The 27,266-nt window shown below is 33.5% G+C and overlaps 1 protein-coding gene across 2 annotated transcripts in view; it reads left to right on the top strand.

The window, feature by feature from the left end:
- The window catches only part of grik2 (glutamate receptor, ionotropic, kainate 2), a 277,175-nt gene that overhangs the window by 162,134 nt on the left and 87,775 nt on the right, over positions 1-27,266 (top strand). For both annotated transcript variants that reach the window (XM_031902289.1, XM_018094319.2), the window contains 4 exons: positions 13,707-13,850; positions 18,696-18,803; positions 24,292-24,405; positions 26,691-26,897. In XM_031902289.1, the coding sequence (XP_031758149.1) occupies positions 13,707-13,850; positions 18,696-18,803; positions 24,292-24,405; positions 26,691-26,897 (573 nt within the window). The remainder of the gene's footprint in view (positions 1-13,706; positions 13,851-18,695; positions 18,804-24,291; positions 24,406-26,690; positions 26,898-27,266) is intronic.

The following is a 27,266-nucleotide window of genomic DNA, read 5'->3' as shown; positions in this document are numbered from 1 at the left end:
ATTCTACACCAGCTTGCTTTAATCTAGTGTTTTTCCTTTTTTTATGTTGGACTCATACACTCTTTTGAGGCCCAAGATTTGGTCAGAGCCATTCTCTCTTAATAGACATATAAAACATTGCTATAGCAACCATTCAGCCATAACCAAGATGATCTAAAACAGTCAATGTGTTCATCCTAAAATCTTATTTTAACTGTTGGGTTTCCCACTGCATCTATAAACAGATAGGTATTGTCCCCTCACCATTACTGTCCATTAAAAGAGTTAATCTCAAACTGCAGGAATACCTTCAGTTCTCTCAATAGTGCCCTTAAGTCTCCCCATATTTCTGCCCTTCAGATGATCAGAAGCCTCATAGGAAAAAAAGGCTGAGCTCTGTAAAGAAAATTCCCATAATGCCATGCCCCTGCACTAAGATCAAGAACGGTGTACATGCGCAGTTTGTAATGCTATGCGTAAGCTTCCGGCTCAGATCACACATTCCTAAGGGGGGGGAGAGAGTTCTTAGCATTCTTGAGGGAGGGGAGAGCAGGAGAGCGGAGAAAGAAGAGAGCTGTGCAGACTCTGGCACAGAAAAACAAAGAGACAAGAAATCCTGTTTCTTTTGAAAGAGAAGTGCAGCGTTTCTGTAGGTGCCTAGGGCTGTATTGACATAGACCTTTCCTTCTCCTTTAATCTTTGTGAATGCATGTTGAAATTGGATTATAAACACAATAAGAACAAAAGGAGGCGACAAGTAGTTATTGGGAAATATTTATAATTATCCTGTGTTGCTGATTATCATTATATTTAAACAATATATGAAAGGTCTAACTTTTATGTTCACTCCATAATAAACACACATTAACATCCTTCCTGCACATGAAATGAGTGTATTGTAAATAAAAAAAAATATATATTTTTAATCAGAATGAACTTATTTCCAGATTTTTTACATTAGCTAATGAACAAAACATTCCAGTAGACTAACATAATTGTAAACTTTCTATGATAAAAAAAAAATAATCCTTTCCCAAAGTTTTTGCCAAAGTATAAGTTTGGGGTATGGACTTGTATGACATGTTTTGTACTAGCAATATTTCTATAACAGTCAATATATACAACAAACAATTTCCACCAGGACCTTTTGCAAGAGAGATCTAAAATGGTAGTGTTGTCACATGTACTGCCTAATGGCTCATTTCACTACTTGCCAGCAATTTTGATAATTGTGCGCTGAGATCTCAAAATAGACATTATCTGAAATATGTTTTCTTTCTGTTAACAGCAAAAACCATTACATTTCATGTTTACTTTTTACTGAAGAGTTATAACTTGTCAGAATAACCCTCAAGTCTTATAATGGGTGAAGCTTTTGGCATTGTTTACTACTCAAAATGTAATTGCCATAATTTCGTTGACATCAACAGTAGCATTTTAGTAAAATGATGTTCCAGTTTCACAGTAAAAGGTTGACAGGTAACATAACAACAATGTGACTATTAGCTGAAATGGGAATTGGGTGAAATCTGAACTTGGTAGTAACTTTCAATTAAAGTATGCCGTTCAGATTGTAATTAATATGAAATTAATATTTTATTCAGATATAAAACTAGAATCATTTTTCAGGGGTGGCCCCTAAACAGATGCAACAGATGTTACAAAATGACCTCTGTAACTTCTCTTGTCATAGAATAGGCAGCAGTTCTAACTGAGGCGAAGCGGAGTCGTTACTATTTTCTGCTTCTCATTGTGCATATCCTATTATCACTTTTCTATTGCATGAGATAATTGCATTGGAATAAGGTAAAATATGGAGGGAAGTGAATAGCTACTGAAGCAAATAGAGTAAGAAATAAACTAAAGTACAAGTAACACCCTTGTGTTAGGTCTTAATTTATCAAGATTTCATGGTTAATATTTCTGTAAACAGATTATATTACTTACTTAAGGCTCTCAAAAGACTGATAATATCTGTATAAAAGAACCAGTGTTGGAACAGTAGGGTATTACTACATTCAATTCTGTTATGTAATATAAATGTGAATATCTACCTGTTATCGTCTGGAGGTCTCTGTTTGTAAGCATATCTATGTAGTCCTATACAGCTACTGATCTGCAGATTAGATACTTTGTAATGTCATAACATTTAGTCTGTGCTGCTCTCTTGTAATAATTTCACTGTGGCAGCTTCTTCTCACAATTTTTTTTTTTTAATTGACAGTTTTTTTGCATTTACAAGTTTTACAGTCAAGCTTTGCATTATATCTCGATGTTCTCACAATTATTTTTGATCGGTTTTATCTCTATTTGCTTCATTTCTTTGATTTTTGTACTCTTTTGCATCCTTTGGATGCACACTTTGTGTATAGGGGTGGTGACATCATGTTTATTTAATTTGGCACCAAATTCAACACAGGGTATTTAGCAGGGGTTGTGTACACCATGATCCATCTTAAGAAAGGTCCCAATATGTGACCAACAATAAGGATTATTTTACCTTTTTACATTTTTGCTAAGTCCTGTGAGTGCTGAGTTTTTTGTTTTCTGTATTCCACTACCCACTACCTGGCACCCAGGCAAATTATATTTGGTGAGTGCCCAATGTTAAATATAGAGATAACTAGGAAACATTTACTATCGCTCAATACGAAAAAATCGCAACGGCGCCGAAATAGTCGCGCAAAATACGATAAAGTTATGACGGCGCTGAAAAAGTCGTGACAAATACGAAAAATCACGACAAAAAAAGTCGCAAAATTTTCATTTCCAATACGATTTTTTCCCTTTCGGGATTCGGATTCGTGGATTAGTAAATCTGCCCCTTAGTCCTCCGCTATAATTTTCAATAAGCTGGCACACCAACAATGAAAATCACTTAAAGGACAATGAAAGGTTAATATAAATTAAAAGTAAGTCTAAAGGCATTCTTTTTAAGTACTTACTGCATATCTAAATTGCCAGATCCCTGCTTGCTTCTCTGAGATATGGTGCTGGCAGCCTACAGCAGTGTGAAGCCTACAGTGACATCACTGAAATCTCTCTGCCCTTCCTGTAGGCTGCCAGCGGCAGCCTTCTTATTCTCTGAGCATGTGTGTAACTTGATCCTGTCTCCTGTTCTGAGCTACACATGCCCACCAGCCAATCAGAAGCGGATCTGGCAGAGGGGAGGGGGGGAGGGAATGAAACACATGTGCAGTATGAAGCAAGGAGGGAAAGGAAGGGAAAATACCTTTTTAGAGATCGCTGCCTGTTCTAGAAAATGTGAAGTAAGTGTGACTGAGTAAATATTTGATTAGGTGAGCCAAAAGTGTGGCGTTTTTACTAAACAATAGGAGAACTATTGGGCAGTGTGCTTTTTAAATTTTGACTTGCATTCTCCTTTAAGTAAATAGCAAATCATAGTAATTTTAAATCTCAGAAAAATGGCTCTCAAAGCACTATGGACAGCCATCCTTTTAAAAACCAGTTTTTGGTTTTTAAAAGGATGTGATTAAATATCTAATTTTTATTCTACTCTCCGGCTGTCCGTGGTGGTTTGAGATCCATTTTTCTGAGATCTGGGCAAAGTCAAGCCACATTTTCAGGTTGAGATATTTGAGTTTTTGAGTGTAATTCGAGTTTGTAAACTTGAAAATTCAAGGTATTAGAGTTTGTTATTTGAATGAGTTCACCACATTAATAAATAAACTAGCATTTAATATGCACATTTATTTGATTTAGAAAAACAAATTCGACTTCACATAATTGAAAATTGATAAGTAAGCCCATAAATGTTATTTAGCAACACAATCTGCAGACAACATATTATGCTTTATCTTTAGAACAATTGCTGACCTCTGGAAACAGTAAGGGGTACCATATTATTTTTCTAATAAAAATAATTTCAAGTATGTCTTTGATCATATAAGCATAGGTATGGCACATATAACCACACCTACAGACAATTTTATATAAAATATTGGTATTTCTATATGAGAATTCACACATTCCTAAATGAAGCAATGCAAATTGAGACATTACATGAATTTCAAAAGAATTTTTGAATAGTAGATTCAAACACACTCTTCTTTATAGTAGTAATATCATTATTAATAGTTATATATTTTTTCCACAAGTCCTTAAAAGATGTGTGCCTGTTATTTGCCCATCTCCTGAAAAACAATATCCTTTCACTTATGTTTTATGTATATATTTGTATGTGATATCTGGTTATGAAACTAATAAGCCTTGTATCCTGCAGGACATGTTGGATTCACTAAACATTTAATATTATCTGATACATTCGGTTCATTTAGTAAAAGGGGTAAATGCAAAGATTAGTCCAACATTTATCAACTGATAAAGTCTAAAATTGAAATCACAGTATATGATGTTATACTATTATGGAATTACACAGTAATAATTATATAAGCCTAGTTTTTTTATTGCAGGTATGGGACTTGTTATTGAGAATGATTGGGACCTTGGGTTTTCCAGGATCTATTAAATTTAGATATCCATTCTTTGTGTACTTAAACTTTAAAAACATTAAATAAACCCAAAAGGACTATTTTGTCTTCAATAAGGATTAGTGACATCTTATTTGGGATCAAGTACAAGGTATTATGTATTTATACTAGTTATGCAAAGTTCAAGTACAAGGTACTGTGTTATTATTATTACAGAGAAAGGGTAAATCATTTTTAAAAATGTAAAAGATGTGATAGAGTCTAATGGTCTATAGTAATGGAGACTATGGGTGATGGCCTTTGTGAAATTTGGTGCTTTCTGGATAATGGGTTTCCGGATAACTGATCCCATACCTGTACTATGCTTTGTCAGGGTAATGTTATATTTACTATAACTTTTTCCATCCATTGGAGTAGTCAAATTACTAATAAAGATTAAAGGTGCATTTCCTAATGTTCGGATTTCATTTTTTTCACGATTTGTGTTTTTTGCACTAAAACTTGATTTTGTTCATTTAAAAAACAAATCTTTACCCATTTATTATGTGTCTAAACCACAAAAAACACAAATGTAAAAATAGGCCTCTAAAAGCTGTCGAGGTGGGAATTGTCCTAGGCAAATTGTAACAATCTTTATTTAATTAGAGGTTTTAGAGATTTTCAGGGTTTTTTTCATTTGTCCATGAAGATTTGTAGGAAAATATAAAAACCACAAAAACGGTGGGTTTTGTGTTCGTTTCATTTTTGTTCCACATTTTAATTCGCTTGTACTTTTTAATTCAGTCTTTTAATAAATAACAAACATTCATGTTTTTGTGGAAATTAGTTTATTCATGGGTTCAAAAGACATTAAATCCACTAAAACCAGAATGTTGATACATCTACCCCTGAGAGTTGTGTCATAATATTTCTATCTTGTTCTGTCATTCACATTGGGGCAGATGTACAAAAGGCTGAGTTTTAGTTTTCCCTTTTCATTGTTTCCAAGTACAAATTCACACATGGTTCTCATTTATGGAAAGTTGAGTGTTGCATAACTATTTTCACAAAGAACTTTTTTTCAAAACCTGAAATTACTTCTAGATTCCAATTTCACCCGAAAATGTAAAAAGTAACAAGGACTAGTCTAAAAAGTGATATTCTAATGTTAAAACAGCAGATAAGAACATGCACATAACATCATGGTATTTTGAGATCATTGTGCTTAAACAATTCAGTCACAGTTTTCTTCTGCTTTGGCTATGTTATTACTGATAACAAATTGCTTGTAAGTAAGTCATGTTTACAGTCAGACTAATATGCAATAAAAAAGACCTAGTAAATGCTGTGAATAAGGAAATTATGTCACAGCATGTGGGTTAAAGATTCTGTAAGTACTATATACCACAGCTCTAAAAATAAAGCTTATACTAATATCCACATGAGTGGATACTGTATACACAGTTTATTTTATTGACTGTCTGAAGGGCCTATGACTACAGAGGAGGGGAACCTCAGAACTGGTCACATATGGGGCTTTATTATTACGCAGCTCAGAGCAGATGAGCTGTGTTTACAGTTTATGCTAAGGTATAGGCATTAGTGATTTACATTTTTGTCAATATGTATATGTGACATATAAGCATATACACCTGTGTGTTTCATAAGTACAGAGAAAACACATCAGTGGCAATAATGCAAAACTGGGCATTCACTGCTGTTTTTCACTAGATCTTTGGATACCTAGTCAGCACCATCACCTCCGGTCTTTGTGTCTTAAGATGTACGCATGAGACATCATTTTTGTGACTGATTTAGTGTGCAATCTGCCAAAAAGATGCAATTATTAAATAATAGCTATATAATGTATACATGGATACCTATATGTTTAATAAAACATTTCTATATTTTAAAATACAAATATTTAAAATATAACTGTGAGTGTGCAATAATATCCTTAATCCATAACATTTGTTTCAGTGCTTTATCAAAGCAACACTTTGATGTTAAGACTAGTATCTTACAATCATTGTTAGTAGCTCAGCATTCCATTAGTTTCCATGGAAACCAATGTCAATGTTCTGAACAGGACCTTGAATAAATATATGTCCTATCAAAATGTAAAATAATGATTATATGTAATGACCTCCAACACTATTCATTGAAACTGCATATCCTGTTGAGACATTTTATGAGTATAAAACACAATTGCATTATTAAATCTTGATAAATAAGAATGTGTGGCAGATAGAATTTGATATACAACTGTACAGCATTTATTTTAGATGTATAGTGGTAAGATTTTCTTACAGGCTAAAATATGGCTAATAAAAATCTTTGACTTGGGAAAGAAACTTAATTCTTAATCTTAAACTTAATTATTTTAGAATGTAAGCTTTTGCGAGCAGAGCCCTCCCCCTAGTGTCTCCAATCCTCATCCAATGTAACCGCAATGTGAATTGTTTATATGTACATGTTAACTGTTATGTCTTTTGTACCCCTCTATTCTGTAAAGCGCAGTGTAAATTGATGGCTCTATATAAATAATAATAATAATAATAATAGAATGTGAATTTAATGGTGTGTGAATTAGAAATTGTACAAAATTGCTTCAATACCTCTTTTTTTTGTAACTAACATTTTTTATTGAAGGATTGGGGTAGTACAGAAAAAAGAAAGGGGGTTAGCAGATTCAACTACCTTCTAGTAGTAAACATTGTAAACCATTCAAAACATTGATTTAGAACATGGTTAACATAGTATACATTATACATTCAAGTTATTTGTCCAACTTTTGGAGAGGGGATGTTTTAGCAAGTGGAGGAAGAGCAGAGATAGAGGTGGGGTAAGGAAGGGGGAGAGGGGGATAGGGTGAGGTGAGGCGGGGCATAGCAGGAGCAAGGGTGAAATGAAAAGGGGGTAGAGGAGAGATAGAGAAAGTAGGATGGAGGGAAGGGAAAGGGAGAGAAGGGGGAAAAAGAGAAAAGAAAGGAATGGAAAGATAAGGGGGGTTTGGGTAGGGAGGATATAAGAACCTGGGAAACTTCAAAACTGTCAGCCTCAATAGTTTTGGGGGTTTACGTTAGATAAAGGAGGTTTGTACTTGGGATGAGCCAGGGTTGGAGAGATAATTCTACATATTGCTAAACATCTAGTCAGCGAGGCCTCTGAACATGCTTCAATCCCAATTTAGCCAACAAAAAATCCAGTTTTAGTAGTCAATAACTAGTAAGTCATTGCCTCTGTTTTATTTAAAACTAATTTACAGTTAACACTGTACAGTTCTCCACCTCTGGATATACATCCCCATTCCTATTTAAAAATTGTGCAAATCCTGTAGCACTCTCAATTGGGTTCCATTTTCTGTGTTTTATCTTTTTATTTTTTCTCTTAAATTATGCCTTTTTTTAAAGGTTAAATATCATAAAACAAAAATGTAATAGCTTCATTGCATGCAAAATGACACTTAAATAATGATCAAGTTAAACATTGTGTACCATTTCCTTGCAATAATCTACATGTAGGCTTTGTTTCAGTTTAAAAAAAAAAATAATAATTCCATTGAAAGGGAATTAATGATGCAACTTGACCTTGGAATTGTCTTCAATAAACTCATGCAAAAAAGGATGGTGAGGTTGAGCTAATGCAAAAATGTAGGTGGATGTTGTACAAAATAAAATATAAGATATATGCTGTATTCAAGGGAAACCCAAAAATGGACAGAGTGCAGAAGTTATATGTAACGGAATAGTTACCACCTATGGCGTTAATCAAACACGCAGAAAAAGATGATCATAGAAAACATTGAGAAATAAAATCACAAGCCAAAAATATTAAACTAACAAACAAAAGGAATTATTCAATAAAGTAATTTCTGGTTACATTGCCAAGAAATAGGGTGTGTAACTGAAGTAATGGATCTGAAATTGCAGTAAATTGTAGTTTTCTGGTTGCATTGCCAACACACGATAAAGTTCAGAATATGCTGTGAAAGAAGGCTGGTAAATACTCATAACTTTGAGGTTTACACATAGGGACTAGTTTTTGAGATATTAGATCCTTTCTGGTTTGGAGATAACCTGTAACCTTTTTAATTGTGCTTTTAATGCCCCTCTGTTAAGTTATTCCTGCATTCAACCAATGTATGATAAACATTTTAATAAAGTTATAGATCTGGTACATTTTACAATATTGTTTAAAGATTACAGATAAATGCTGTATTCTACAGAGCTTATCTGTTTCTGCTTTGTAACATGTGCTACCTTTCTCCTTTTTGAATTACTGCCCCCATGGATACACAGCAGCTTATTTATATAAACTATAGTTTACATAAAAAAGAAAAAAGCGCAGGTTACATTATAGCAGATAACAGATAAGCTCTGTAGAATACATTAAAAGGGTGTAAAGCTTTGTCATGTAAGAATGACGGTCGGATGCCCCTACATGGGTTTCTTTTGATGCACAGTTTAGCACTTAACTAATTTAACCTTTTTTCATCTATAAATGGTCCGAGTGCTTTTTTTAGGTAGACTTCTTTTTTTATAGCACCTTTTTTTCTGCACGTTTTTTCCCAGGTTTCCCTGCATTGAAAAGTGTATTTGTAAACAATTCAGCAGAAGTGGTAGGATGGAAGGCAACTATGCATAAATGGAAGGAGTGTGTTTGGATAAAGTAATTTTAATGAATGCCATAAATATGTACACAACCATAAGTCCATTTGAACTCACCCACAATTGCACTTGTGTTTGAAAATTAGCCTTTCAGACGTTATTGAGATACATGTATTACTCAGCCCTTTCAAGCCTTATTTAGTGTTCTAGTTGAAGATTGTTGAGGTTTAGTTTATTCAGGAATTTTCAGCACACCTAGGAACATGTAGATGATTCTTGGGGCTGCATGATACATACAATTCAGTTGCATCAATGCAATGAAATTATGCTCAAAGAGGCATTTTGTTTACAATTTAGTATTATTTCCATTTTAGTATTTGTTGGGTTTAGGAGCCTTGGGGCCACATAGTACAGGTATAGGACCCATTATCCAGAATGCTTGGGACCAAGGGTATTCCGGATAAGGGGTCTTTCCGTAATTTGGATCTTCATACCTTAAGTCCACTAAAAAAATCAATAAAACATTAATTAAACCCAATAGGATTATTTTACATCCAGTAAGGATTATTTATATCTTAGTTGGGATAACATACAAAGCACTGTTTTATTTTTACAGAGAAAAAGCAAATCAATTTAAAAAATCTGAATTATTTGATTAAAATGGAGTCTATGGGAGACGGCCTTTCCGTAATTCGGAGCTTTCTGGATATCAGGTTTCCGGATAAGGGATCCCATACCTGTACTATGAATTCAATGAGTTTTAGATTTCATTACGTTACATAGTTCCATAGTTAAGTTGGGTTGAAAAAAGACCAAAATACTGTAACCGAAAGTTATTTTACATATTATGTAAAGTATCTGTTGTTTTAGGGCACTGACACATGAGGGAATTAGTCACCCATGATAAAGGGAATTATAATCTCCTTCAAGTGCTTTCCCCCCACCTGCTAATATGTAAATTACCAGTGAAAAAACATATGTGGCATGGCTACTTCAAAGAAAATTTAGGCTATTTAGGAAAGTAGCGGCACAGCCTATGTTTCCCCACTTGCAATTTGCATTTTAGCCAGGGTAAAAGAAACAAGGGATGTTCTGACATCTATGGTAGCCACGATTTATTATGGGTCACAAAACATCCTGCGGGCATTAGCCTTAAAGACATCACTTCCACAATGAGGTACTACTAAATGTGATAAAAATAATTTCATGTAAGTTATTACAAAATAAATGTTTTCCTGGTTCATATTTTTAACACATAAATTAAAATTGTCATGTGTCAATCATAGTCATTTTTTTTTTTCTGAACAGTAAGTAGACATTAAAAATACACACTTTGTTCACTGTACTCCTGACAGTTCACTAAAATGTATATCCTGAAACTTTTAATGATAGTTCTGTATATTTCAGCATTGCCTTAGACAGTTTTTGTGAAAAGAAACTGTCACCAGAATAATGATAGTCTCTTTAATATGGCATAACTTTTAGTTCTTCTGAAAGGTGTTAAGAGACAGGAAGTTTCTGCTAGCAATCATAGCTCATAACTTGTTGAATTATACAGTATGGGTTACCCCGTGTTATTTTTATCTTCTAAGACTAGTTAAAATGGGTAGACATGAAGTAGTATTATAAATACTACTGTAAGCAATATTAATATTATATATTTACTCTTGCCTTAAGCGTTGATGCCAGCCAAACAATAAAGAAGCTTAATTTCTTAGCTAACTCCTGTGGTGGCATAGGTAGTCTTCCAGGCCATTTGGGATAGAAAACTTAAAATACAGGGCACATCAATGCAAGGAAGCCCTGGACTTAACTCCTGCCTTGAAGGATGCAGAATTTCCAGGGTTTCCTCAGTGTACAGCATCTAAACATGCAACAAGGATCACACATTAATTCCATTATTGATGTAGCACACTTCAACATGACTGAAGTGATACCAATTGTACAACACAAACTTGCCCACACAAGTTGTTTTAACAGAACATTATTTTGCTTTCACATTTACTATCTTACAATGAAGTAGCTGAGTTTTTCAGGTTTTTTTCAGGTTTATGCAGTCCTTGACTTACCCCTGCACTTACTCCATGAAAGGCAGCTGGAAATTATAAGAACATTAGATTGGCCTAATTGAGGCCTGTTGATGACTAATGTGGCCTTTTCTTTAGGAAAGCCTGGGTCTGGTGTAGTGCATGGACACTGGCATCCAGAGCATGACTTAGCTGCTTGTCAATTCTGCTGTTTCTCAGTATTGCCGTATATCAAATGCTCTAATATTTATCTGGATGTCAGGTTATGCCTTCAAGTCCCAAAAGGTGCACTACTTGCAGTAAAGTTGAAAAACTCTGCTCTACATCATTGCTTTACATTATTTTCCAAAAAGGGGCAAATGTCCAATACTGTGGGGTCTAAACAGATACCTTTATACAAAATAGAGCGATTTTGCATTCTTTGGGTCATAATGTTTGGCTTCTAGGGCTTAACTTTATGATTAGATTAATGTATGCAACTGAGGTATCCTAAAAGATTTCATGTGTTAAAATCTTTTATGACAGGACTATCTTTCTTTAAAGAGTCTAAAATCCATATAAATCAATAATCCATGTAAATCAATGAGCTATCTTTCAGAAGCTCTGCCTGTCACCCAATGCATCCAGTTTGTCTCATACACAGTCACAGCATAACTTGCCTTTCAGGCATACTGTCACACACAAACTATCTTTCACACACAGGCTGCCCCTTACACACACTGCTTGTTCACCCACATACTAGCCTGTTCTCACCTATGATTATTTTATATCTACCTTTTACTACCTTAAGAGTTTTCTCTAATTCTAATCCTCATAAGATTTTTATTTCCTTTGATTTATTTAATTGTTACTATCATATGATACAATGCCTTGTATTTTCTATGATCTATGCTTTTACTTTTTACTTCACCTCTGAGTAGTGTCAGTTTTTGAAAAGTATGGTCATAGCTTCTCTAGAATTATACACATAAAAAATCCTATTGATATACAGTTTAAAGTTTGCACCGTCGTAATGCATTGCTTGTTTGCTTTCCAGTCTTCTAAAATGATTCCTCCTAGACAACCTTTTTATGTTGACCTTGAACGTTAAGCTTGCTTCAGCATTCCATATTATTGCATCAACCCTTGTTTTTTGCCAGTTTACTAAAATTCTAACAAATAAACTCACATCAACAGTCATATGTTGGAGATATGTGTCATTTGCCAATGTATACAACTTATCTTTATACAAACAATGTACAAACATGAATACACACAGGTTACCACAACATCACTGTTAGTGATTTTGGTTGTACAGTATCTGTGAATGTGTAAACAATCAAGATCAAATCAGATCAGATCAAGAAAGTGCTATATTTGATTGTTTATGCCACAACATTTAATTGCAATATCCTCTGTTACAATACTTTGATTTTAGTATTTTGATTTTAGCAATCATATCATAATGTAGGCCAAAGATATCCGCTACTTAAATCATGCATTACTGCTGTTGGATCACAAGACAAGAAAGCCATTAAAATACAAGCAAACCTAAAGAGCTCTTGGTTGTTGCTGGCCTGATATGATGTAAGCTGTAATAAACAAAGGCTGATGACTTGCCTTAAGTGCTGCAATTGACTTTTGACTATTACTCATTTGAAATTTATAGAGCTTACACTTCCTTCATGCTTTTAACAAGATTTACTCAAGTTGTATTTCTTTGCCATTTCCTCTGTTTCTCGACATTTTAACTAAATAAAATGGCTGCAACAATAAGAATTGGACATTGGACAATTGATTGCATGCTCCTTTGGCTTACCTTATATGCAATTTCACCAATGTCAGCATGTTATAAGAAGAAGCTTTGGGCAGTTTTTTAAACAGGCTAAGTATTGTAAAGGATATACTATATAGGCAGCTATTCTATTTCTTTATGTTCATAAATAATGATATCACCCCAACTTGCAGCTCAGCAGTAAAGTGTGACTGAAGTTTATCAGAGCACAGGTCATATGGCTGTGGCACCCTGGGAAATGAAGAATATGACTAGCCCCATGTGAAATTTCAAAATTAAAATTTTTTTGAAAAACAGATTTTAATGCAGGATACTGCTGGAGAAGCTTTATTAACTGATGCGTTTTGAAAAAAACATGTTTTATCAAAGACAGTGTTCCTGAATCACATTGTCTAAAAAGATTTCTATTTTGTCAGATGTTGTACCAGAATGATCTTTCATTATTTCTAACTTTAATTATTCCATTAACTATGAGTCAAAAAGAATCATACAATACAAATTGTTTTCCGTTTTTGAGCTAATTAAGTTTCAGTAATGTATATATTTTAACTAATGAATATTCTAGTGTAACATACTAATATGTTAGTAACAAATATAGAAAATAATAATAATAGGTACATATTGGTGGGTTAATATTAATTTGTTGTTTTGGTTGGCATTTAATAAAACATGTTGCTTGGTTATATCACCCAGCTTCCCCAAAAATATTTTTCAAGAGTTTTAATATGCTCTATCAATAAACTGTAATAAAACCTAAAATAAAGAAAAGGGGAATATGGATTATAACTGAATGAATATGAAATAAACTGTATTTTAGAATTAGAGATATCCGTATCTACTATAATACATTAACTACAGTTACCCTGTTTTCATATTCATGTTTCAGACTGATGCTGCTTTAATGTATGATGCTGTCCATGTGGTATCAGTAGCTGTTCAGCAGTTTCCACAGATGACTGTCAGTTCCTTGCAATGCAATCGCCATAAACCTTGGAGGTTTGGTGCCCGCTTCATCAGTCTCATTAAAGAGGTAGGTTTGTTTTTTTTTACATATATCTGTATATGTAATAATTTTTCATTTTAAATCTAAAGATTCAGTGAATATGCACACAAACCCAGAAAAAAAACACAATCACAGGGTATTGTTTTTTTTTATAAATTTTTCCACAAATGGGTGAATTTTGAAAATTTGACAAAAAAGATAGTTTTATATCACTAAATAATGGAAATATTTAAACAGATATACAGATCAGTAATAGAATTTGAACAAAAAAGTTTGTTTGGCATATCTCAATGGTATGACAAAAACAGTATTACTTTCTAATAAATTGCATGCTGGAGGATAATACTTGGCAAAAAACCATGCCTGGCTTTCCTACTATTTTAAATATACTGACATGAAATATGCAAGTTGTATTACAATCTGACAATTATTAATGTGCATCTGGACCCATACATATTGAAACACAGAGTGAGTAATACTGTTATAAACACATGAGAGATCATAATATTGATATATGTGTTCTGTAAATTCCAACAACAGAAATCATAGAATATACATGATATGTAGTAATTCTGTACACATTTACAGTGACTTGAATTATCAGATATAATCCACTTACTCAAAATTATCTGATTACATTTCAGATGGCAACATTTCATTTGTACACATTTGTGTGCCCTTTATTAAAACAAAATAACTAATACATATTACAATTAGTAGAGATGTTTACAATAGATCCTTTTCTTACAAATCAAATAACAGCAATCTTATGTTCTATGGGATATTTAGTAGCAAAGAATATAATATCTTACACACCCCATTTTACTAACTCACTATAGATGAAATGATGTTTCAGCACAGTATATGCATTTTAAACAGATATGTACTTAATATAAATTGCAGATGAACAATAAAGATTACTGTGGGATACCACAATGAGTCAAATTTATATCCACTTAAATGTATATTTTTCTGTAGAATATAGATAGTGAGATATTTTCAAATTAGATATAAATAATAGATATTAATTAGCTCAAGAAACACCAACTGTTCTCAAAAATGGACTGTGTTCTTGAGTTTTATTTAATCCTGATAAGTTTTTAGCTGGGCTGCATATTCTCTTTAATTTTAAATAACATTAATGTATTTGCTATTATTGCTGCATGCAAAATAGCCTATACATGATACATGATGATTGTTTCTAAGTTTGCAATTACTTAATAAATGAGTAAACTGATAGTGATGAAAACATTAACTTGTAACACCATATTTTTCTTTTTTAACACATATAAATCAGTTTTTAAGCTTGACTTAGCCTAAAGAGATTCCAAGGATCACAACTACACACATAAAAAGAATAGTAAAAGCTTTATTATTTTAAACATTTTTTTTTTTTAAATTAAGTTAGCTTAATGTGTTTGGTATGTAGTAATTGATTGGTAAGTAGTTTTTAAAGCAAAGGTGAAATAATAATATGAGCTTTAATTCATATCTAACAAAGAGGTTTCTTATATGCACTGTGCTTTAGTTGAACTAATGGCGGGGCCACTCTTGATCTGTTATAATGTTCTAGTTATATCTTGTGAAATTTCTGAAAAAGATTAATAGGAATTGAATTTGATTGCATTAATTCTGTTTGATCCAGAGCATATATTCACCTGATTTTTTTTTCTTGCCCTGTTATTAACTAGCATCACTCCAATAAAGTTTTTAAACTATTATAGATAATAAAAGCTAAAATCCTAATGCATTGATTAATGTAGTATTCTGGGTAGGTGTATTTCCCTTTAATTTGTCCCCTTTTATCAAAGTGCATCCCGAAGCAGTGACCAGACTGCTTTTAGGGGAGAGTTGTCCCCTGGTATTTCTGTTGCATGTGTCTGCTCACAGGCCAACACAGTGCATGTTAATGCAGACACAAGAACGGTCTAAGGAGAATGGATGGGCTGTTTCTTGGCCACTATTTATATGTAGGCAGAGAAACAGGTATATGTGACCATAGCCATAGCCTCTTATTGTTATCTTATTTGTCCTTCGATTCACTTTTACTAGTGATGAGTGAATCTGTCCCAATTCACTTTGCTAAAAATTTCACAAAATGGCCAAAATTTGCAAAATACACCTGGTGAAAAATTTCATTCAACACTTACTCTCTCTAGTTGTGATATCTTCTTTTAAATATTACAGAAGTGCCCTTAAAACTGCTTTATAATTAAAGGATAATATAACAGCAAAATGTACATATTTGACATGGAAAATATATTCCCCACTGATCTTTATATGTGTTAATATGGAACAATTTGTCATTGTTATAAAAAATCGTACTGTCACTTTAAGTCTAAACTTGCAGGTACATAGAAATACAACTTTTTAAATAATAGCTTACCATAAAACAAGAAGCTCTAATATATATATATATATATATATATATATATATATATATATATATATATATATACACACACTGTATATATATATAACGTAAAATAATTTTACGGGTGTGCCGGCCACAGATTATTTCACGTTAAATACTTGAATTTTGGCTGTGCACCCCACAGAATACTAAAGCCTTGGAGTGCAGACACCATCAGGACTGATATATATATATATATATTATGAATAATATTATGAAAGCAGATACACAGTAGACAGGAACATTATGAGCAAATCGTAACAAAACAGCATTTTGATAAAAAGAACCAGGCATTATATGGGAAAGGATGCTGACATAAGATATAATTTTCTATTCAATTTGCTGCATTAAAAATCTCACAAAGACTGAAATAACTATTATACAAATGACTCAAGACTCAAAATTCAATTTAATGTTCCAGCTATTTTAAATCTGCTTGGCACTAGGTCAAACCTGTGCATAGTGTCACTGTGGATCTGGCCCAGCAATTCAGAAAAACAAATTCATACTAAATAATGGGAACATTAACAGATGAAATGTGTCATTAATTTTCCAATCGAATTTTAGATTTATTATAGGTTTTAGTGAATTTTGGTAGTATAGGCTGTCTTTTAAATGCTGCAGCAATACCGTCCACCTACTGTATCACACAGTAAATACAGAAAGAGTCTGCTTACTGTTCTCATCTGTCAGGATATAGCAATGTTTACAACTGCCTACAGATTTACAAATCATAATTTTATGTAAAAGTAAATGAAGAATGATGTAATACATTTTTATATGAACTAAATGCTTTCAATATAATGTACTATACCCTTGGGTTCAGAAAATCCTATTTTCCAGTAGCTGGACGATTAGGGAATTGGTTTTAATTAATTACACTGAAATCCTTTTAAACACCTTTTAATTCCTGGTTCAGGGACTTAATATCTCTGCAGCTTATGCTCTTTACAATGCATACATTAAAACATAAATAACAAATATGCTATCATATGCCTTATATTTAAAATTTGCTTTGGGATTGTCTTCATTACAGCACTTTTTTTGTAGAACTAGAATTTGGGTTGGGCTTTTTGTCTCAGAAAACCTGAATTTACTACGGGAAAAAAATTTTTTTATTCACAATTAATTGTGCAACAAATCTGCAACAATGCCAAATATAAAAATATGCCAGCTAGAACCTGTTGAGATCATGTAGAAGTTAATGGCAGAAGTCCTTTTTACAATTGGAAGTTTTCTCTTTTCTTCATGGTTGTTTGATGTTTTTGTGCGACAATACAAGAAAGTTTAAAAAGTTGTGTTTTTTGTGACTTTTTTTTAGTATATATATTATAGATCCTAAAAAATTAGTTTTAGTAAATCCCCGCCCCTTAGGGGCTGATTTACTAATCCACGAATCCGAATCCGGAATGGGAAAAAATCAGATTGGAAATGAACATTTCGCGACTTTTTCGTATTTTTTTCAATTTTTTCGTCACCGTCGCGACTTTTTCGTAGCCGTTTCGACTTGCGTGAATTGTCGCAACTTTTTCATAGCCAATACAAATTTTGGGAATTGTCGCAACTTTTTCATAGCCATTATGACTTTCGTGAATTGTCGCGACTTTTTCATAGCCATTATGACTTTCGTGAATTGTCACGACTTTTTCATAGCCATTATGACTTTCGTGAATTGTCTGGACTTTTTCTTAGCCATTATGACTTTCGTGAATTGTCGCGACTTTTTCATAGCCATTACGATTTTCACGAATTGTCGCGCCTTTTTCGTATTGAGCTCGAAAAATTTGCGACAATTCGCGAAAAAGTCGCAAAATACCGATCATTACGAAAAAAACTCATTCGGACGCTTTTCGGACGTTCGTGGATTAGAAAATGTGCCCCTTAGTGTTCAAACAAAGAGAAGCGTGACCCCTTAATGTTATTCATCTTCTAGACAGCTCCTACATGGGGGAGGATTGGAGGGTGGGGCTTTTATTTTATTAGTTGAAAAACAGAACCTGTGTATATTATTGGGCAAATAAAATGGCAAATATTGTTTGGGGACATAATGAACATAGTTTAGTGTTTTGCAGGACCTGTTTGCATTGCATATCCATCACTGGAGGTTTTGTAGTGACTTACCATGCGCCTTACAAAAAATTTTTAAAGGGATTGTACAAAATAAATTTTTTTTATCCTGCACAATCTTAACAATGTTATTAGGATGCAACTCATGATTAGCCTTTATGGATTAAATAAATCATTGTATTAATTTCAATATAACAAAGAACTGGTATCACTTAACATAATCGTAGTGCTACACTGCATGAAAATGATATGTAGATGCAGATGCATATAGACAAAACAGAAATCAGCTACAAGGTAAATTATTTAAATATGCTGAATATTTTATCTGTTCTCAAAATTAATCTGTTCTCTTTTATGTACCCTGTTTATGCAAATGATATTTTCTACCCAAGGCTCACTGGGAAGGCCTCACAGGCAGGATAACTTTCAACAAAACCAACGGCTTACGGACGGATTTTGATTTGGATGTGATCAGTCTCAAGGAAGAAGGCCTTGAAAAGGTACTTTAAATGTTTAACCTACGCATTGAAAAATTAACATAAAATATTGAAGATGAGTCCTAGGGGATTTGTTTCCTTTGAACTGGAATTTGTTTATGATTTGCTGCAATATGAGATATTACATATAAATGAACCTGTTAGCAATACAATAAAGTGCTTGTGAGCATAAACAAGAGACATATAAACTGCTAGCAACAAACTGAAATGGATTATTTCCTGTATATTTTAATTTAGTAAATGTAAGAATGATTACTACAGAACTGTTCAAGAGAAAAAAAACATAAGTATCAGTGTGATAAGTTTTCATAATAATTATTTTTCTACCACCACCCCACCCACACATAAGAACAAAATATTGTTGTATCTTGTGTACAATGCTGGCATTATAGCATTTACACACCAGTCAAATGCAGTGCTCCCCAAATATTCACCTTAAAATCTTTTTTTCATAGATTGCAGTTAAATTTTAAATAATGGCTAACACACATTTTTAAACTACCCCGATTTAAAATGGGGATCTCCAATATTTAGGTTATGAGTGCACAATTAGTCCTTTACATACAGTAGCTGTATCCTGTCCAGCAATCATGAAGTGTAGCAATTTTCAAATATCCTAAAGGGAAGGTTTTAACTGCTTTAATTTCACAAAAATAGCTTTTCCTTTAAATTAGATCATAGTTTGTTTGCTTTTGACTTAGCGCACCCACACACAGGGTTTTATATAAACCAAACCAAGTAAATATGGAAAATGCACACTTGCTAGTATGTTTTAAGATGTGCTTTAAGTTATTAATTGTGCATTAATAACTTAATGAAGGCATGTTTTGTTCCATTCCAACTGGCTAGGGTTTCCACCCTTTTTTTGATGGTTATACCGACCTTCGGGTTGGGGGAGCAGACAGAGATGTCACATGGTGTGAAAAAATGGGTGGATTAGGTGGGGAAATGGGCAGAGTGGGTGAGAAAATGGGTGGAGTGGGAAAATGGGTGGAGTGGGGAAATGGGTGGAGTGGAGTGGGGAAATGGGTGGAGTGGAGTGGGGAAATGGGTGGAGTGGGTGGGGGAAATGGGCAGAGAATAAACATGTCTGGGAAAATGGCAAAATATTGTACTACCCATGCTGCCTGACTTTGTTTAATGCTCCTTACTCACTGGGGGTGTTATTCCAGTCAGAATCTATCTTAAAAATGAATTTTGGAACATCATTGCCACTATAGCAAGTCAGTTCTCACAACAGACAGGTCTCTGGGTCTGACTCTCTCTCTACCCCAGGAACCTGCTTTCTGGCAAGATAAGAGGTCTGCTTTATTGGACTCTAGTAAGATAAACTGTATTTGTTTGTTATAGCAACTACTAAGATGTTATCATTTTTACATCAACAATGTTATATATTTGCTATCCTTCACAGATTATGCACCCTTTCATCATTCACTTTGTTCATGCTTAAATGAGTCTTTTTAAACATAAGAAATTCTCTTACATTACCGTAACTATGGACAATAAATATAGTATATGAGGCAGGTATGACATATTATTCCCTATTTTACTAAGCAGATGTTCCATACTGGACATAGGAAAAGGAAAAGGCCATCTGGAACTGGATCTTTCACTTACATTGTTATATTGCTGCTGTTGCAATTGGGCATTATTGGAAATGACATTGAGGGTTTATGTACTGGTAAGAAAATAGTGGGATGAAGAATTGATATTTTAAGGCCAAGCATTTATCCTCACAATAGGTCTTGATCTTTTCCCATGGTAGGTTACTAAGGAACAGAGAATACTGACTCTGTGTTTATCAGAATGACATATTGTGCATGTTAGTATAATGATTTTTGAGTAGCTTATATGGTACAGATGTTGTGTACTAGCAGTTTAGGTACAAAGCATCAAAACATGATTATTACTAACCATTATGCTTTGGTTTATAAGTAGCTGTATCATATACTTTATTTATATCCATATATTATATTCATTCTTTTTATAAAGATACAAGGTACCTACTGCTTGTCATGCAATAGTTTAAAGTATACTAACACTTTTTACAATAATTCTTATGTCTTGAATAATGATCCTTTTCAAATAGCAAAACCACACCCATATGCTATAAGAATGCAATACCAGTCTAGGTGAGGTTACATTAGTTCTGCCACATCAGCTGCAAAATGTCCTGAGGCAACTCATCCATGTTTTATCTATAAGTTGATGTTGATACAGTATTTCTAACAAGCAGCCACATAGTGAAAATATGGTATTTATTAAAGAAGCAGACAGTCAGGATTTATTTTTATAGAAAAATGGGGCAGAGGACAAACACTGTCATCTGATTAGTTTTTCTGTCATTTGTTCTTTGCCTCATATTGCTTTTGTCTGTATTTGCTTTGAATAGCATTTCATTTTCATTATTTTTTCCAATATACTTGTATTCTTTTTTCTTATTCTATTTGTCTTGTCATTTTCCAGCAAAATGAATTATGTGCATATTTTTTTTTTTTTTTTTTTTTAAATTTTCACAGGAGACTACAAGAGGGAGCAGAACAATGGTGGTGGATAGATGGGAATGAATATAATATTTTTTAACATGTATATTTTTTAAATATATCTGTATACAGTATTTAAAATTACAAGACGAATTATCTTAACAATATCAGTGGTCTAATATATATTCTCTTAAATTGGAGTTCCATTCCATATACAGTATATGTATAACTTTAGGTTATTCCATATATATTCCATATATATTATTCCATTCCATATATATGTATAACTATAGGTTATGTGGCACAATTTTGCAGTATAGAAAAGCACAGACAGAAATTACAAACATTATAATAAATAAGTATAAATTCACATAGATTAAGTCTCTGCCCTGTAAAGCTTATAATCTTGTGACTTTTGATTGCCTGGAGTCTTAAAGGGTGGTTAACTACAGACACTGCTGCTGGTTTTCTTGCTATATACATGACTTTATTAACTCAGTGGGTTAATGGGTAAGACATGGCACCCCTGTGCAGACCCTTTCTTTGACATGTGATCATGCATCTCTGGGCGCAGCACAGTGCCAAATGGCTGTTGGCTCTCTTGCCAACAATCTAGAATCTAGATTTTTGACAGGAAAATGTTTAAAGAATATATAAACTTCCTGTACCAGCGTTACTTCATCCAAAAGTTGCTGGACTACATCAAAGCTTTCTCCAGCATACTTTCAAGGGTTGATGCTTAGTGGGAGCTATATTCCAGCAACAATAGAGATGGATTTTCTAACTGAGACCCAACAATATAACTTGTACCAGGTCCTAAAGGTCATAGAGCTGCAAACAATTATAGAGGTAAATTGGATAAGCAAAGCAATGCTATAATGTTATGAGTCTGATCAAAGTTTGTAAATAAAATTGCAATAATATAATTTATTAGCTGTTGTGTTTCATGATTTTTTTCCAAGTCCTGTAGAATTTCGAATCTATATTCTATATTACAGCAGTGCTGCAGTTAAAAAAAAAACAGATATTGCTCCTGTCAGTATCCTAATAGTTGCTGTGATTTTCTTGAATTTATGGTTTGTTTTGCCTTGGGGAAATTATCTGTTTCCTGCTGAACATGCACTGGTAAATCTTGTCCAGTTTACAGCATTGCTTTGAAATTAAAACACATGCGGTAAACAAATTGACTAAAGCATGTTTGATGTCAAGGTTAATCTGTGAATTGAATATGTTACATGAGAGGTAGCACTCCATATAAATTAGATTACCTGTGATCTATTAAATAAAATGATCTAATGGATCATCAAAGCAGTTAAACATAATCTTTCAAAGGGCATTTGTGTGGGGCAATTCATCAACTGTATTTGCATATTTTCTAAAGACCATCAAATATGCCACACAAAGTCATTCTGTGGTACATTATTTCATTAGGGCCATAAGCATTTGTTTTTAAAAAGAAAGGGACACACCAAACCATTATTATACTAATATTTAAAGGAATAATGCAATGGCCCTACGGGAGGACTGGTATACAGTACAAAACTCTTAAAGCAATACTGACACTTTAAAGATTTTAACAGAAATATGTTAATATGACATGAAAAAAACCACAGGCACAAGATTCATGTAAGTTATCACTAATGGATATGACAGTGCTTACTCTGGTTTTGTCTTAGAAGTGACATTGGTCTTGAGGTACTGTTATGGTATACTGACCTCCAGATGTGAGGCTCAATCTCCTCATTATCAAAAAAAATGATCTCACTCATAAAATAATTTTACCATACTTTGATCCCTGTTTAATACTTAATCCCCAAGTCCTCAGTCTTGTTTACCTCCTACTCATTCTTCAAAACATCAAACATGCCACTGTAATTTCATAAATTAACAATTTATTTTACTGTGGGTTGCATAGTTTTGTAAATAAAACTGAAGCATCAATTTAAATTTTGCACAATTTAGTATCAACAGCAAAAAAAGAAACAGTACTTTTTATGGAGGTGGGCATAGAAAGTACTGTTCTTATTTTTGCTGACAGTACTAAATTGTACTTTGAACTATAAGTTCCATGCCGGATGCTGCCACTTTGCAGAGCAATTTGACAAAATTGTAAAACTGGGCAGCGAAATGGAAAATGAAGTTCAATGTTGATAAGTGCAACGTTATGTACTTTGGTAGAAATAATACAAATGTGAGTTAAATACTAAATGGTAGTATGTTGGGATTATCCTTAATTGAGAAGTATCTGGTGATTTTTGTAGATAACAATTTGGATAATTCCAGGCAGTGTCAAATAAGCAAATAAAGTGCTGTCTTGTATATAAAAGGGCATTGACTCAAGCGATGAAAACATCATTTTGCCGCTTTATAGGTCTCTGGTAAGGCCTCACCTTGAGTATGCAGTGCAGTTTTGGGCTCCAGTCCTTAAGAAGGATATTAATGAGCTGGAGAGAGTGCAGAGACTGCAACTAAAATGGTAAAAGGGATAGAAGATTTAAACCATGAGGTTAGACTGTCAAGGTTGGGGTTGTTTTCTCTGGAAAATATGTGCTTGCGAGGGGACATGATTACTCTGTACAAGTACATTAGAGGGGATTATAGGCAGATAGGGGGTGTTCTATCTTCTCATAAAAACAATCAGCGCACCAAAGGCCACACTTATAGATTTAAGGAATGGATCATTCATTTGAAGCAGCGTTTCACGGTGAGGGCAGTGAGGTTGTGAAATGTCCATCCTAGTGATGTTGTAATGGCAGATTCTGTCTTTAAGAGGGGCCTGGATGATTTGTTGAACAAGCATAGTATCCAAGGCTATTGTAATACTAATATCTATAGTTAGTATTAATGTTTGTATGCATAGTTATGTATGTGTTGGTAAAGATTTGGTAAGTATAGGTTGTGTGTGCTGGGTTTACTTGGAAGGGTTGAACTTGATGGACTTTTTTCAACCCTAGGTAACTATGTAAATTATTCTAACCAAAAAATGTTAATAACATTTTCATACACAGATTGGGACCTGGGATCCTACTAGTGGCCTGAATATGACAGAAAACCAGAAAGGAAAACCTGCAAATATAACAGATTCCCTGTCAAATCGTTCACTGATTGTCACAACCATTTTAGTAAGTAGCATAAGTTGTTTTTATAACGACAATTTACATGTACATGTAAGACAACTATAAGTCCTTATGTGTAGCATTCACTGCGGTTTGTAATTTTAAAGAAGTACTTCACTTTTAAGCTAACTATTAGTATGTTACAGAATGGCTTATACTTAGCAACTTTTTATTTGGCCTTCATTTAAATTGTTTTTATAGTTTCTGATTTATTTACCCCCCCCTCCAGCCTCTTTTTAACTTTTAAATGGGGGTCACTGACCCCAGCAGACAAAAAAGATTGCTCTGCAAAGCTGCAATTTATTGTTATTGCTACTTTTTATTAATTATTTTTCTATCCAGTCCCCCTACTATCCATATCTGTATCTCACTTTCAAGCCACTGCCCGGTTGCTAGCGTAAATTGGACCCTAGAATCCAGATATCTGCTGAAATGTTAAACTTCAGTGCTGCTGAACAAAAATGAAATTTGATTTAAAAAAAAAAACACAGAATACAAAATAAAGAGTTGTAAATTTTTGCAGAATATCCTTACATCATATCATGTGTACATAATACTAAAAAGTTAAGTTAAAGGAGACAAGCCTGAAAAGTGTGATGGACCCACCCCTTGTGCATACTTGTCAAACTGACAGCTCTGCTACCCCTGGGGAATGCAGCACGGAATGCACAATTTTATTACATAGTCTACAAATAGCAATAAACATATGTTGGCCATTTCCCTCTGTAACTCCCTACTTCTTATATTCTTTTAGTTATTCAATTCCAGTACCATGTCTGTGGCTTTGTTTTCTCTGTAACTCCTTGCATCTTATCATATACTGTTTCTGCACATTGATATTATTATTATTTTCTCTAATAGGATAAAAATAAATATCAATGTGCAGAAATAATTTATATCAGATACATGAGTTACAGAGAAAGTAAAGCCACAGCAGAAACTGGATAATTAAACTGGGATGTGCACTGTCTGTATATCTTTCATAACATACACTGGGAACAGTGACACACAGACAGAAAGGTGGGAGAGGTTTTCCCTGCTACTGTAGTTTAACCTGTCAGTAAGTGCTGTGACCAGTTCCTGTGGGAGAATGAAAAGATACTCCCACCCCTCATTAAAGCTTTGGCTCAGAAGACAAAGGGTCTTTCTGCAGCTCTGATAGAATGACAGTTTTTGAGTTTAAATTCATTATACATCCTACATCATTATGTATTGTAAGGAAGGATTAAGCATATAACTGAATAAGAATATTATACAAAATGTCTTGAGAATTACAACATTATTTAGTCCTTCAGGTAATTACATGAAACATACATATCTGTTTGCATAGCAGAGCTTGAAAAAAGTTTTAATTCTGTCTTCAAAAATCACAGTTTCTACTTTGATCTTTTTTAGCATAAGCATAATAGATAGGTACATTAATAATGCCAGTGGATTAAATATCCAGAATAACAAATGAAATAAATCACTCCTTTTGTAGGGAATGTGATGCATGGTAAAATATAAAATATAACATTTACTCAACACAGAGACAAAACATATGCTTTTTTAAGAGCATTACAAATGACAAGCTTTTTAGAAGGAAAAACGATGTTTACAACTCATCAGTATATATTTTTTAATTAATGACTGTTCATAGTTACTGGAAGTTGTAATCAATAAATGTCATCCTTCAAAACTCAAGTGCCAGGACTGGGGACAATATGAAACATACAAATTTTTGAAACTCACAAAGAACTCACTAGCACTATTTGTTCAGAATGTGTTCCAATTCCTCTATTCCATATATAATGATATATAATATTAAAGGGGTTGTTCACCTTAAAATGTGCATGGTTCTTTTTATGCTATCTATACCTTAGTTTGCATATACAAATTAGGACTTGCTTTGGTATTTAGATGAATCGTTCACAAAGGATTCAGGATTCGGCTGAATTTTAAAATAGTGGATTCAGTGCATCCCTAATTCTGAGAAAGTCTTTACTCTTTATTTTCTGTGGGTTTTAATTTATTTTTTATTTTTGTTCAGCAGGTCTTTAGTTTGAAATTTCAGCACATATCTGGTTGCTAGGGTCCAAATTACCCTAGCAAAGTGGTTTGAATGAGATACTGGAATATAAATAGTAGAAGAACCAAATAGAAAAATAAATCATAAAAAGTAACAATAACATAAAACTGTAGCCTCACAGATCATTCTTTTCGGCTTCTGGGGTCAGTGCCCCCCATCTGACAGCTGGAAATCATATGTAATTAATAATGCATACTAAACAGAAATGTTCTCTTTTTTACAGGAAGAGCCTTATGTAATGTTCAAGAAGTCAGATAAACCCCTTTATGGAAAGGCTAGATTTGAGGGATATTGCATCGACTTACTCGAAAAATTATCTAAGATTCTTGGCTTTGAATATGAAGTCAGACTAGTGGAAGATGGTAAATATGGAGCCAAAGATGATACCACTCAACAGTGGAATGGCATGGTTCGTGAACTTATGGATCACGTAAGCATCATTTTCTTTCTTTTTCTAACAATGTAAATGCATTTTTTTGTCAAAAACCTGACTATATGAGTCTCTATTCACTGTATGAAGTCATTTACATGTGAATGTGCAAAAGAATGCTGGCACTACCTTGTATCCGGAGCACGGTGCCTGGGTGCAGTCCTTATAATAGGATTTGGAATTACAGTTAATATATGTGTTGCACAGGTCTCATCCATAATTGCTTTAGGTAAGGGAGACATATTTTTCCTGTGTAGATCCTTTGGGCAAAAGTCATCTCTGTAATTTAGAATATCTAAAGAGAGAAATGTCTCCTACATATTATAGTTTTGCAGCATCCAATGGCAGTGTGTTGTTTATGAGTGTCCA

The sequence above is a fragment of the Xenopus tropicalis genome, chromosome 5 (genome assembly GCF_000004195.4).
Source record: "Xenopus tropicalis strain Nigerian chromosome 5, UCB_Xtro_10.0, whole genome shotgun sequence".
Lineage (NCBI taxonomy): Eukaryota > Metazoa > Chordata > Amphibia > Anura > Pipidae > Xenopus > Xenopus tropicalis.
Note: the sequence above shows the minus strand (reverse complement) of the source record. Positions and strands in the feature narration are given on the sequence as shown.